General features: G+C 57.1%; 1 protein-coding gene across 10 annotated transcripts in view; it reads left to right on the forward strand.

Moving 5' to 3' along the window:
- The window catches only part of SEC16A (SEC16 homolog A, endoplasmic reticulum export factor), a 31,680-nt gene that overhangs the window by 291 nt on the left and 18,362 nt on the right, over positions 1-13,027 (forward strand). For 3 of the 10 annotated variants that reach the window (XM_088841022.1, XM_088841019.1, XM_088841020.1), the window contains exons 1-4: positions 1,182-1,363; positions 4,984-8,616; positions 10,022-10,155; positions 12,244-12,341. In XM_088841022.1, coding sequence (XP_088697148.1) covers positions 5,053-8,616; positions 10,022-10,155; positions 12,244-12,341 — 3,796 coding nt within the window. In that variant the 5' untranslated portion in view covers positions 1,182-1,363; positions 4,984-5,052. Of the gene's footprint in view, positions 1-17; positions 906-1,180; positions 1,364-4,983; positions 8,617-10,021; positions 10,156-12,243; positions 12,342-13,027 lie in introns of those variants that run through there. The other 7 variants (XM_055399496.2, XM_088841025.1, XM_088841018.1 and 4 more) reach the window with 6 other exon arrangements.

Below are 13,027 nucleotides of genomic sequence, written 5' to 3' on the forward strand. Positions count from 1 at the left end.
ATCCTCTCCTCCCTAAGATCCTCTATGAGTGCGATCCGATGGTGTCCCCAGGGAAGTGGGAGCGACCACAAGGAGGCACAGGAGAGTGAGGCCCAGCGGCCCAGCCTGCCACTCGGTACCTCGGGGTCGCCCTCATTCAACACAAATATCCACTCGACAACGGTTAGGGGAAACCACACAGAGACCCTAGCTTCCGTGAACAGGGCATCACTGGGCTAATGCCGCTCACTGGGAGGAGAGTTAGGAACCTTGATGGGGCTTAGGGAGGACAAAAGGGGGTCCGGAGGCTGCGCGGCCAGCGCCGGGGAAAGCGGGGCAAGGAAAAGACCGACAGAGCCCGTGTCCGCGGAAGGCGACGGCCAAGCCGGGGTGGGGCGGCTGGGGGCCGCAGGTGCACAGGACGATCCCCCCGAAGCGGGAGCCTGGGTGGCTGTGGACTGCGGGCCAGGCCGTGTCTCTTCCGGCTCCATCGGTAAGCAGCGGGAGGGCTTCCAGAGAGCTACCGGTGCAGCCTGACAAGGTTGTGGGGCAGATCTGGAAGCCCCCGCAGCCCGGGGCGGTAACTAGGCAACCGCGCGCCGCCGCGAGCCGCGCACGCGCAGCCCACGGGGTCGGCCGGCGCATGCTCGGTGGCCTTCCGCCCGTCTCCCAGGCTTCGGAAGTCCAACGGCAGGACGCGAGGAACGCGCCTGCGCTGAGACGCCCCTCGGGTTCTCTGAGCAGCCCGGTAGCCGCTCTCGGCCGGGATACCTGCTGGCGTCGGTTGTTCAAGACTGAGACTTTCCTTGGGTCTGCTGGAAGCCTCCCGATTCTTCTCACATCCTCAAGCCAGAAGAGGCCGGGAGAAAGAGCCAGCATAACCCGTGCGACGTCCCAGAGCGGTGCTCGCGCGCCGGACCGGGCAGGTGGGCGAGGGGCGAGGGGCGGGGGCCGGGGGGCGGGGCCCCAGGGGTGGGCGGTGAGACGGGGGCGGGGCTGAGGGGCGGGGCCATGAGAATGGGGCGGGACTGGATGCGGCAGGGGGCGGGGCGGGGCCTCAGGGGTGGGCGGTGGAGAACGGGGGCGGGGCTGAGGGGCGGGACCGTGAGAATGGGGCGGGACTGGATGCGGCAGGGGCGGGGCGTCCCTAGGGCCCCTGCGAGGGGCGTGGCGCGCGCTGACGTCGCTGTCGGACACGTCGGCGGCGCGGAGGCCGCGGCCCCCGGAGCCGGATGTGCCAAGATGGCTGCCGCGGCTGCTGTGTTGCCGCTTGTCGCAACCGCCGAGCCGTCTTCCGCGCGCGGCTCTTGAGGAGCCGGAGCTGGGGGTCGCGGAGCGGCCGGGCAGGAGCCGGCGGGGAACTCGGCCTCCCTGCAGCGCGCCGGTGAGGGTCGGGGTTGGGGCGGAGGGAGGCGACCGGACCGGGCCCAGCCCGAAGCGAACGGGAGCGTCTCCGGGGAGCCGCCGGGGTCTCGGGCGGAGCCGCCGGGGTCTCGGGCGGGGGCCTGCGGGCCGAGCAGGCCAGGCGACCACCGTGAGTGCTGACGTGGCCCCACACCTGCACAGGCTGTCGGGTCGGTTGTGTGGACCCTGGCCGTTGTGGTCTCGGTGTGGGGTTATGCTGGGAAGGCTGGAGGAAAAGTGAGACCTGCAACTCTTTAAAGAATAGAAACTCTCGGGAATTCCTTTCACAGTTTAGCGTGCCCTTTGCTTCGAAGGGTCCGTAGTTTGGTTTCTGCTGAGCCGTGCCGGCGATGAGGTACGTTGACATTTGAACCGAGGAACTACACAGCCTTGTTGCGTCTATTGGTAATCTCGTGGGGAGGTCACCAAGATGTTGCAACCGAGGTCAGGCGCTGTGTTTTATATCAAGGGGCAGAGGAGTGTGTCCACCAACCTGCCCTTTCTGTGATGAAAGTAGTATTGTAGAGCGTCTTGGACGTGAGAGAGCCACCTAAAATCAGTTTTGCTGTTTACCTGTAAAGTTTTAAATGGCTTGGAGGTTGGGTTGCTTATTAAGATTTGGTTTTAAATACATTCGATGTAGAGGTTAACTGGAAAGGTGTTTCCCGTCCTCGGAAATGGTTAAGAAGCAAACTTGAGTCACAGACCGTTGTTCCTAGAGTGATACTTGGTCAAGTGTTTGCACAGCTCTTCTCTCCGCCCCCTCCCCGCAATGCTCTTTCTTAGGGTTCCAGGTGCTCTTGTCTTATAGAGATCTACCAAGAAGCAAAACGTCCTTTCTTGTTCTTTGTGACTCATACACCTTAACAGCAAGTTAGTGAAATTTAAGTCTCAAAAATTTTCTTTAGGGTAGCATGTAAATTTTAATATGGTTCCCTCCTGCCTCTGTAAGCATCTTGACTGTGTCCTTTTGGCTCTTCGTTGCTTTCAGCAGTGTTTAGAAACCCCCTTCCTTTTCCCTAACATCTGAATGTTTGATTCTGTACTCAGAAGAGTTGGGGTCTGTGCTGTCTTAGTGCCCGGTGTCCCATAGTCTGACAGATTTGTTGCGTAGCAGTCGCCTCAAGGGCAGAGCCTGGGCTCCCAGGTGCTTCTTGGAGCTCCGGTTGGTTTACACGCTCGTACTTGAGGTGGCTGCTCTAGCAGGAGAGACGTGTGCTTTCGTTGTCTCAGTTCAGTAGCCAGGAATTTATATTGAAACAGGTTGTGCTTATTTCAGGTAGATTCAAGGCAGCTTAACTGAAGAGCTACAGTTATGAATAATGTATGTTTAGGAAGATCAGCTGGTTTCTTTGAAGCAGTCTGCTATTTTTAAAGTTAGATGACCTGAGGCATCTAGATGAATGACTTACTGGGCAGAATGAAAGTCCCTGTAGTTGAGATAAATGGTATGTGCTTGCATTGCTTTTCTGCTGATGAATAGAGAAAAAGATCAAAAGAATAATGTTCAAGGCAGAATATTGTTCCAAATGAAACAATTTATCGTTGAAAAGCTCTTAGTTGTCAGGGGGAGAGAAGGGGAAGCTACTTTGTAGGGAAGTGATAGCATGTGCTTATGGAATGATCCTTAGGAATTGAGAAAATAATGCTAAGAAAGTTTCTGCAAGGAAAATAATTGAGTCTGAATGTTTTGTGAAATTTAGATTCAGATGAGATTTCGCTTGTAAACAGCTGTAGGGATTAGGACCTCCCAGAATCCACTGTGAATAGAATTTCAATCCCTGATAGCTCAGCTTGTAAAGAATTCGCCTGCAATGGGGGAGACCTGGGTTCAATCCTTGGGTTGGGAAGATCCCCTGGAGAAGGGAAAGGCTACCCACTCCAGTATTCTGGCCTGGAGAATTCCATGGACTGTATAGTCTATGGGGTCGCAAAGAGTTGGACATGACTGAGCGACTTTCACTCACGCATTCAAACCCAAAAGAGACTTTGAAACCATCATTTCAGTTCTCTCACTTTATAGGTGAAGAAATCAGGTCACCCACGGAGCAGCGGTGTGGCTGAACCATTCACTTGTCACCCAGTCTTTTTCTCACGGTGACACTTGAGGAATTAATCCTGTGGGCCTATGCTCTGTATTTTATTTTTCAATATATGCTGTTTAGTGTGATTGAGGGTTTCCTGCTGAAGCCTTCCAAGGAGGATGCCATGTCTTTGTAAGAGGTCTTGGGTGCCTCCCTTTCACATATAAGAGGAAGAGGCTCTGCTTTCCTCCCCTGGGTCCATGTAAAGCTGAGCTGTAAGTGTTCTTAGTTTTAAAATGATGGCTTAGAACCAAAGGAAGTCCCTGATGCAGTTCTTCATATATTTAATTCCATGAAATCTAAGTGAGTGTCAAAGTGCTTGTCTGTTGGAAAGGATTCCCTGTTGGCCCGGGAGAAGACTATGTCCGAGCAGTAACTGTAGTGGATTCATAGGGTAACTTTCGTTAGTAAATGACTTTATTTAATATGCATTCATTCACTTTTTCTTTTGTCTGAATTTCTTTTGTTCAAGGACAAAAACATTGTACACTTGCAGAAATACGTAGATGACACTGCAGAGTCCTGTCATTTCTTCCTTTGGTATCGACTTTTTTCTGTGATGGGCTCCCCTTAATCCATTTGTGAGGGTGTCACTGGGGAGAAGGGCTGACACGCAGAAGAGGGGTTTGTAAAGAGACGGTACTTGGATTTCTGTCTCAAAAGTTTAGGTTAACTGTTTGAGGTTATACTTAGTATAAACGCTGTAAAGAGGGTTTCTGCCCCTTTGTTCTCTGAAGCAGGTCTGTGGGCCTCTGCTTGTCACTGACGAGCTTTGGATGAACTTCGTTGGTCCGTTTTAGCAGTGCTTTATGGTTACTTGGGATTTTCATGCAGGCATAGTTGTCACAACTCCAGTCATCAGACGCAGCTTGTTTTGCTGGTGGTGTGCAACGAGTCACAGTATGGAAAATGAGACAGTTTACAGGCTGGGATGAAAGGCGTTCTAGGCGCATATGAGTCAGACAGTTGTTATTTTGCAGCTTACATTATTCTGTGCTTTATAACACTGTTCAGTTAAAACAGAGAAGCAGGTTTTTAACTTTGGTTTTCCTTTCCAAATATAAAATTAACCTGTGTGAAAAGTGTGGTATGTGGTCTTAATAGAGGAGGTGGCTCTTTCCGGACCTAGTGATAATTTATCGGAAAATGTGGAGGCACTGTGAACCTGGTGCCTGGTGTTGGGTTCTGCTTGGTCCCTGCCAGCTTGCTGAGGGCATCATGGAGGCGGTGGGCATTCCACGTGGGTATGTAGCTCGGTGACATAACTGAATTTCACAGAAGGGCAGTGACTTGTCTGAAGTCGCTTGACCGGCTCCAGCACGGCCAGCCTTGGTGTCCAGGTCCTTTTGTCGCTCCCCGGATAGCAGTCCTCCCAGGGGTGGGTGTATCCCTCAGGACTTACAAGATGCAAAATGTTTTCCCGTTTTTTTCTTCTTTCTCAATTTTCCAGATTGTAGCCAGGACTTTGAATGAATGGGTTTTACGCTCACTCTTTTTTCCTTTTTTTCTTTTTCAGCTCATATTAAGGAAAGCCTCCCTCCTGCTCTTTTCTGCAAGCAGCATCTCATTGTGCAAGAGCTCAGTCATGCAGCCGCCGCCCCAGGCCGTTCCATCTGGCGTGGTCGGGCCGCCTCCGTCGGGGAGTCCTCAGACCATGTTCTGGTCTAACAGCCCATACAGGAGACAGGCCGGCAGTCACATTCCGATGGCCCCGATAACCTGCCCACTGCAGCCAGTGACAGATCCTTTTGCTTTCAGTCGACAGGCTCTCCAGAATACATCTTTGGGCAGTTCGTCTAAAAGCAGCCCGCCCATTTTGCAAGGCCCAGCCCTGCCATCGTCCCTGCAGCATGCTGGTCTGCCTGTGCCTCACACAAATGCTGGGGATAGCTCCCAAGGGCCCTGCGAACCTCTGCCGGGGCCTCTGGTGCAGCCCAGGGCGGATGCCAGCCCGTTTGCCGGGGTGCCAACGCCTTCGACCCTACACGGGCCCGAGACGAACAGGAGCGCCGAGGCTCCCAGCGCAGAGCCTGAGCTCCCGAACTCACCACACCTTCCACAGTACATTCCAGCAGTGGGGGCCAGCGGTGCTCGCGGGGGCCTTCCGCAGGGGCACGTGCCTCGACCTGACAGACCCCTGAGCCGGCCGAGCCCCCCCGACAGCGCTGTGCCCCCAGCAGTGCTCCCGCTCTCCCCTCAGCCCCGTCAGCAAGTGCCTGGGCAGTGGGGACAGGGGCAGGGAGGCCCGCAGCCCCTGGGTCAGCATTACTGGCCCGGCCCAGAGGGACCCCTGCAGATCCCAGGGCCCCAGGCCTCCAGCGTCACCCACTTTCCCCCTTTGTCCAGCCTGCATCAGCATCCTGGCCATGAGCCGCTCGGCCCCCCGGCATCCTTACAGGGACCCTCGGCCAGTGACGGGAGAAATGAGGCTGTCTGCCTGCCCAGTGGAGACCACTCAGCAAATAACTTTGATCCAGAGAGCACGTTCAGGCAGAATTCCAGAGTTGGGAACCCTCGGGCAAACCAGGAGCTAAGGTCAAGTCCTGGAGTGAACAGAGAGCAGCTGTCAGGCCTGGCTGCTGTTAGCCCACTCACTCAGGGAAACAGCCCGGAAAGCCACTTGCACTACCCGCCAGGGGCCAGGGGCGGCTGGACCCCATTGGAGGCGGGCTCAGGTGCACTTGCCATGTTTTTCAAAGGAGGAGAGACAGAGAACGAAGAGAACCTCTTGTCGGAAACAGTGGGCTCTGCCGGGCAGGCTGACGTGGATGGTTTCTGCCCCGGCCCGGGCCTCGGCCAGCTTCCCACACACGTGGGTGTGGGAGGCGCTTACCAGGCCTTTCCCAGAGCCTCCAGCAGTGAGCCCGCACTGCTAGGGGGAGAGCCACAGCCTTACTTCCCTCAGTCTGCAGGCAGCCCCCATGAGAAAGCAGCCTCTAAGGTGGCCGCCATGGACATGTGGGCGGACATGGCCTGTACAGGGGCTCACTATGAGAACGTTGAGAACCTGGACTTCGTTCAGAACCAGGAAGTTCTGCCAAGCGAGCCCCTCAGTATGGATCCTTCCTCCCCAGGCGATCCGCTCAGGTGCGGGCCCCTTCCCGGCCCGACTGGCCCTAGGCTTGGCGCGGTGGGCCCTGCGGGCGGTGGGGGCCCGAATCTCGAGGCCCTGGATATGACGGTGCACCCTGCACGGTCTGACAGCATGTCCTCCAGTTACAGCAGTAAGAGCCACCGGGGCCTTCCAGGTGCAGCCAGGCCGCACGACTCGGGTACCTTCATTCAGCAGGAAGTGGGAAAACCTGAGGAGGAATCTCCAGGGAGGTTTTTTAAGCAGATCGATTCGTCTCCTGTTGGTGGCGAGATGGACGAGACCAGCAGCCAGAACTACCACAGCAGCCTGTCCCAGCCCTCGACCCCAAGCCCCCCAAAACCTACGGGGGTATTTCAGACGAGTGCAAACAGTTCTTTTGAACCCGTGAAATCGCACTTGGTTGGAGTAAAGCCTGTTGAGGCAGATCGCGCCAATGTGGTAGGAGAGGTGAGGGGACCTAGCGCCCACCAGAAGCAGCACAGAGCGGCTGCTGCCACGCCCGATGCTGCCCCCGGCAACCTGGAGCAGCCCCCCGGCAACCTGGAGCAGCCCCCCGACAACATGGAGACCCTCTTCCTGCCACAGCGCTGCGTGCCGCCTCTCGCCACACCCGTGGAGGCCGGACATGGGCTTCTGCAGGCCACGGGGCCACCCTTGGAAACGGTGCTGCCAACACCCGAGAAGAGGCCCTCGACCAGGGTGCAGGGGCCTGTGAAGTGTGAGAGCCCTGCAACAACCCTGTGGGCACAGAACGAGCTCCCGGATTTTGGGGGCAACGTCCTTCTGGCCCCGGCGGCTCCCGCGCTTCACGTGCCAGCGAAATCTCAGCCATCTGAAGTGATCCAGCCGCCAGATGAGGGGATGGCACGGCAGGTGGGCCCTGGTGTTCAGAATGGGGATGGCCTTGGTGCTTCTGAGAACCTGGAGAACCCTCCACAGCTGGGCGAAGAGGAGGCCCTCCCACCGCAGGCTGGCCCCGGCTATGCCAGCCTGCTGTCCTCCCCGCCCACCGAGTCTTTGCAGAATCCTCCCGTCTTGATTGCCCAGCCCGAGCAAAGCTATAATCTGGCTCAGCCTGTTAACTTTTCTGTATCCTTACCAAATCCTAACGAGAAGGCTCCGTCCTGGAGAGACTCTTCGGTGGGAGATAAGCCTGCAGTCAGCAGCCGGGCTGCTGGGGGTGATCCTGGAGAGAATGTACCTTTGTCTGGGATGCCAGCCGGCGCTCTCCTCTGCTCGCCTCTGTCTAACCATCTGGCCCAGAGTCCTTTCCCACAGGTTTCTGGTACCTATGACATGGTTTCTAATCAAGCTGCTAATTTGCTGGTTCAACCGCACTCTTATCCAAAGGCCTCGCTTCCAGAAGGTCAGAAGGTCCACAACGCGGAGAGTGTGCCTCCTGAGGGGGTGCCCGGCCCTGCGGGCAGCGCAGGCCTCGTGTTAGTGCCGCCTGACAGCAGCAAGCCAGGTCTCTGTGGCAGTCGGGATGGAGCTTCGGGAGCCCTGGACTTCACATTCAGTAGGACTTTGGAAAATCCTTCAGGAGTGTATGGCACAGCCCATGCGGATGGCCCGGCCTCTGGTCAGCAGCCCACTGCCAGTCATCGGCCACCTGGGCCTGGGGCAAACACCCCGGACCGTTTCTATCAGCATGTGATTAAAGAGGCTCAGGACCAGCCCGGCGCAGGGAGAGCCCAGCAGGAGCTGGCGCCACCACTGCCTGCTCCGCAGGGGCCCAGAGCGGCACTTCCGGAGCCTTCAAACCCAGGGAGTCCCCCGGTGCAGGGGCAGCTTCCAGACCCAGCCCGACCCACGAGCCCAGCTCCTGCTGACGTGGGTCAGCCGCTGCTGTCCCGGCCGCCTCGGTCCTCCAGTGCCTCTGTAGTGTCCACCAGCTCGAGCCAGGCAGCCCCACAGCCCGACCAGCAGTGGCTGCAGCCCCCGCCTCCTGACTTAGCGGCGTACTACTACTACAGGGCCCTGTATGACAGCTGCCAGCCCCCGTACCCCTCACCATACCTGCCGGACCCTGGCCCGGCCCCCCACTACTACCAGGTAGGGTCACGCTCTTACACCGTTGGGCGCTCTGACCAGTGGTCTCTTTCTCGTGTCCTGCTCCGTGGCAGGGCTCTGCGGTTAGTCCTGAGGGGACCCTTGGTCCCCCTGCTGGCACACGCCTCTTCACGAACTTCGTGAGAAGGGTGCGCCCCGTCACAGCTCATTCTGCGAACCACAGCCCTTCTGGAGGGCCACGCACACGAGCACGTTTTAGTTGGGGAGAATCACTACTTCGCTTTTGTGTAGCACAGCACACCCCAGCTCACGTGAGAAAGGACCCTCGCTTCCCATCCTGCCCACCGGCTTGCCGCAGAGCCAGAGTTCTGGGTGGCACATTTTGAGAAACTGGAATAGCCTCTTGACTGACTTGCCTGGCTCTTTTTTTGGTTTTAATATCAAAAACTTAAGTAAGAAGCAACAGGAAAACTCTAGTCTTTTAAAGCTCTCGTTTATGGTAAAATCGTTGAGGGTAAAAAATTAGGTTTGGGATGTAGTGCAGGTGGCATTGCGCACACTGAGGCGCTGGCCACGGCGGAGGGGCCGCTGTGCTGCACCGGATCCTTTCTCACCTCTCTTTGTGGCGATCCAGGCCCACACCTGCTGCTCAGGTTCCGTTTAATCCTGCTTTAGTGTGATCCATGTGGACACACCTTTGATTACTTGTCACCATCTTGTGTCCTGGCCTAGCGTTGCCACAGTTGGCAGAGGCAGAAGGATTGTGGACCGGGAGTTTGGAGCCCCCTGCCTGACGTGGGTGTGGACCCCACACTGGAGGCCCCACAGTCAGAAGCAGCTGAGGGAATAGAGCTGTGGTGGGCAGGGGGCGGGGCGGGCCTGAGGGGCTTCAGGAATCTCTGTATGCATGGGAATGAGTTACATGCCTAATCCCAAGACCTGGCAATCTGAGAGCCAGGAGGAGCCCCAGAGACTTATTTCCATGGAAGGAAATGACGCTTTGCAGGAGCCCAGGGTGGGCCGGCAGAATTGCGGGGGGGGGGGGGCCCGAGTCCCAGCCGGCACCCAGCACTGCTGTGTGGGAGCCCAGGCCCCAGTGGGGTCAAGAGTAAGTCCATGTTACTTGCTGTCTCGTTCTCCACCAGCTCTTGACGGAGAATCAGGCCCTGAGACAGGAAAGACAGGTCTGGCTCGCGGCTGGATCACCCGTCTCTGCTTTAGGTTCCAGCATGGCCATAGGGCCGCAGGGCTGCTGCGTCTGCAAGGGGCTGGAAGCCTTGTGAGGCTAGAGCGTGATCCTCTTTCTGGGGCTGCCTGTGCCCACAGGACCCTATCCCAGGGGACCCGGATTCTTTTGTTTACTTGAATTGGTGCCCAAAATGGGAGAGCTGTGCGAGGTGCTTGTGTAGGTGGTTCTTGGCGTCTAATGATGGTGTCCTTCTTCCAGCAGGACATCTATGGCCTCTACGACCCCAGGTACAGGCCCTGCGACAGCGCTGCCTACATGGACCCCTACCGCTACCCCGAGCCTGAGCGGCCCAGCTCCCGGGCCAGTCACTGCTCTGACCGGCCGGCTGCCAGGTGATTGACGTTTGTGTTGCCGGCTGTGGTGGTAGCTTAGTGGTTTAGAAGATACCACGTTTGCAAAGAATCATGCAAACCTGTTGACTGTGTGTTTACGTTTCATGGGTATGGACAGATCATACGATGTATCTTTGAGTTGAACTGAGCCCGCTGCCGCAGCATGGCCACAGGTGTGTCGCCAGGTGGTCTTGGTCAGGCCATACCCTGGGCGGGGCCACCAGGAAGGCCCCCTGCCCTTGAGCAGGGCCCCTCCCAGCCTGGAGAGTGGTCCTATTGCCGAGGGCCCACATGGCAGCTTTTAACCTGTGGAGGTTCTTCCCCACACTGGTTCCAGAGGTGCTCAGGCCAGGCAGGCTCAGGCTGCGACATGGAGTGGTTTGTTGGCGGCAGCAGCCACGAGCCTGGGCTGTCTGCCCGGCACTACCTCCTGGGTCGGGAGGCCCCCAGCGAGCTCTCTCTCACTTCTCTATGCGACTTAACGCGTCTTGGTTTTGCAATTTTAGACAAGGCTTTTCGAAAGACCCTTGGCATCGTGCTTTCAGCTGAGTAAAAATTTAAGCAGGTGATAGTCCTCCCACTCAGAGGTGTCAATGGGTTAGGGTCCAGCCTCGCCACCTGCCATAGTGGCCTCCGGCACCCAGGCACCTCGTCTTGCAGGGCCGGGTTTCTACAAGACTGTGAGGCTCCTTCGGCTCGTGATGGAGAGAGAGTGGCACGGGGGAAGACCGCATCCCCCACCACCTTGCAGATTTACAGCTGCTCCTGCTGCTTCAAGTCCTTGGTCACTCGTCTGGAGAGCGAGCTGGGCCTGTCCGGGTGGACCCCTGTCCTTGCGGAGGGACATGCTGAGCTTCGGACCCTTGTGCTCTGGGCGCTCGGTGGGAGACTGTGCCCATCTGTCCCCTGGGAGGCGAGGCTGGTGTCACAGTGGGCGCTCTGATCTGGGAGAGCAGCAGGCAGGTGTTTTCTGGAAGCCCTGAGAGGTGAGGGAGGGTGGGTCTAGGGCATACCTTGCCCTTTCTGTCTCCTCTTCTAGCCTTTGGGTTAATGCAAGGGGCCCAGAAAAGCTGTGGGCTGTTGCAGGTGACTGAGCCGAGGCGAGCCTGGTTTCCTGGCAGGCGTTTGTTGCCCAGCCTGTAGTGTCCAGGTACCCTCTGAGTTCTTACTTCGCCCTTGTGGAGAGGAACAGTCTGCGCACGCCTCCCTGTGTGTGCATGCGTGCAGGCCTGCGTGCGTGTGTTGAGCTCTTGCCAGGTGGTCATGACCTAGGGGAGCTACTGGAGGGAAGAAAGTGCCCTGGGTGTCCATGTGGAGTCCTTGCTGCTGGGTGATGGGGCTGGGCGAGCAGCAGGGTAGCCGTGCCCCGCCCCGCCCCGCTCAGGGCGCGTCTCCAGGCCCCCGTGGTGGGGCTGGTGGTGCCTGAGTGCTGCCCCAGGGCCCCCAGTCAGCGGGTACTGTTCCTGCAGTGGTGGGGGGGCCGCTTTTTGAGGGTGGCTGCACCCCGGAGTGAGCGATTCCCAGGGGTTTGCAGTCACAGTTTAAAATTCAGAAGTGCTGTTAAGTCCTTCCAAGGATCTTCCTGACCCAGCGGGCCTGGTCTCGCCCATCCTGTAGTAAGAGCCAGCGGTGCTGGGCAGCCAGCTGGGACAGATGCGGGGCCTCCTCCCCTCTCGGGGGCACACAGTCACGGTCGGGGTCGGGAGGGCTGTTACAGTCCTACAGCATCAGCTTGGTTTCCGTAGCTCAGCGCTTTCTGCTTCTGCTGAGCGTGATTCCAGAACCAGGGGAGCCTGCTTCAGCATTGGCGTCGATAGGATGGATTCCTGAGTGCACCGGGAAGGGTCAGCTCTCTTCTGCTGAACAGCACTTCCGGAGTTGGCTTCAACAGATAGAGTTTAATTCGCTCTATGGTAGGGAGTCCTGTAATCTTACTGTTGTCACTGGTTCGGATCTCCTGATTGGAATTTTTCCACAGCCCAGGTGCTGTGATGAACGCCTGTGGCTCTGGGTGTATTGACTGGAAACTTGTTGCATGTTCAGGAGCAGCTCACCTTGTGTTTTAACAGCACCGTGTGTGTGTTTCAGGCAAGCGTATCCTGAAGGTTACTATAATTCCAAAAGCGGATGGAGCAGTCAGAGTGATTACTATCCAAGTTACTACTCCAGCCAGTACGATTACGGAGGTACGTTCAGAAACTGTCACGGGCTTACCGCAGCAGACGTGTGCTTAGACCTTGGTGCCGCCAGGCGCACGGTGGCGGCACGGTGGATTTTCTTAGGAAACTTTTCCATTTTGTTAGTCGTATGATTTTATCTAATAGCCAAAGTAGCCAAAAGTGATTTGCATCTAGAGGTAATTATGTTGCTACTGTTCATTGGGAAGTATTATCCAAGTCACAGTAGTGTATCTTTATCATAGCGATAGTTTTCTTTGATTTTCTAGTAAAGTGTAATTTTTGGTAGTTCTAGAGTATGTGGCTTGTCCTTACGTGGCTGTTAAAATTGATTGAAACAAAATGAGGGCCAGCTGCTCCCTGCACCAGTCCCGTGTGATGTGCCCGGGGGCCGCGCGCGACAGGAGCCCTCGGGGTGGACAGAGCAGACTCGGGTGGCCCGCGCCCACCCTTCAGGTGCCGTCGCTGTCAGGCGGGGTGTATGTCTTGGCGAGCACCCGCTGAGCAGCGCTCTTGGGCCCCCTGCCTGGCCGTGGCCAGAAGCAGGGCCCTGACGCGCAGCCACCTGCCTTCCCATCGTCCGGGGTTCCTCCCCTGCTTTGCATTCGCACTGCTTTGTGCATAATTCTGCACATGCGCGCCCACAGCGGGATATCAGGACTGTTTAGAATGTTAATTAACATGCTTTGGAGAAG

The sequence above is a fragment of the Moschus berezovskii genome, chromosome 11 (genome assembly GCF_049115385.1).
Source record: "Moschus berezovskii isolate FMDL1 chromosome 11, NW_MosBer_1.0, whole genome shotgun sequence".
Classification (NCBI taxonomy): domain Eukaryota; kingdom Metazoa; phylum Chordata; class Mammalia; order Artiodactyla; family Moschidae; genus Moschus; species Moschus berezovskii.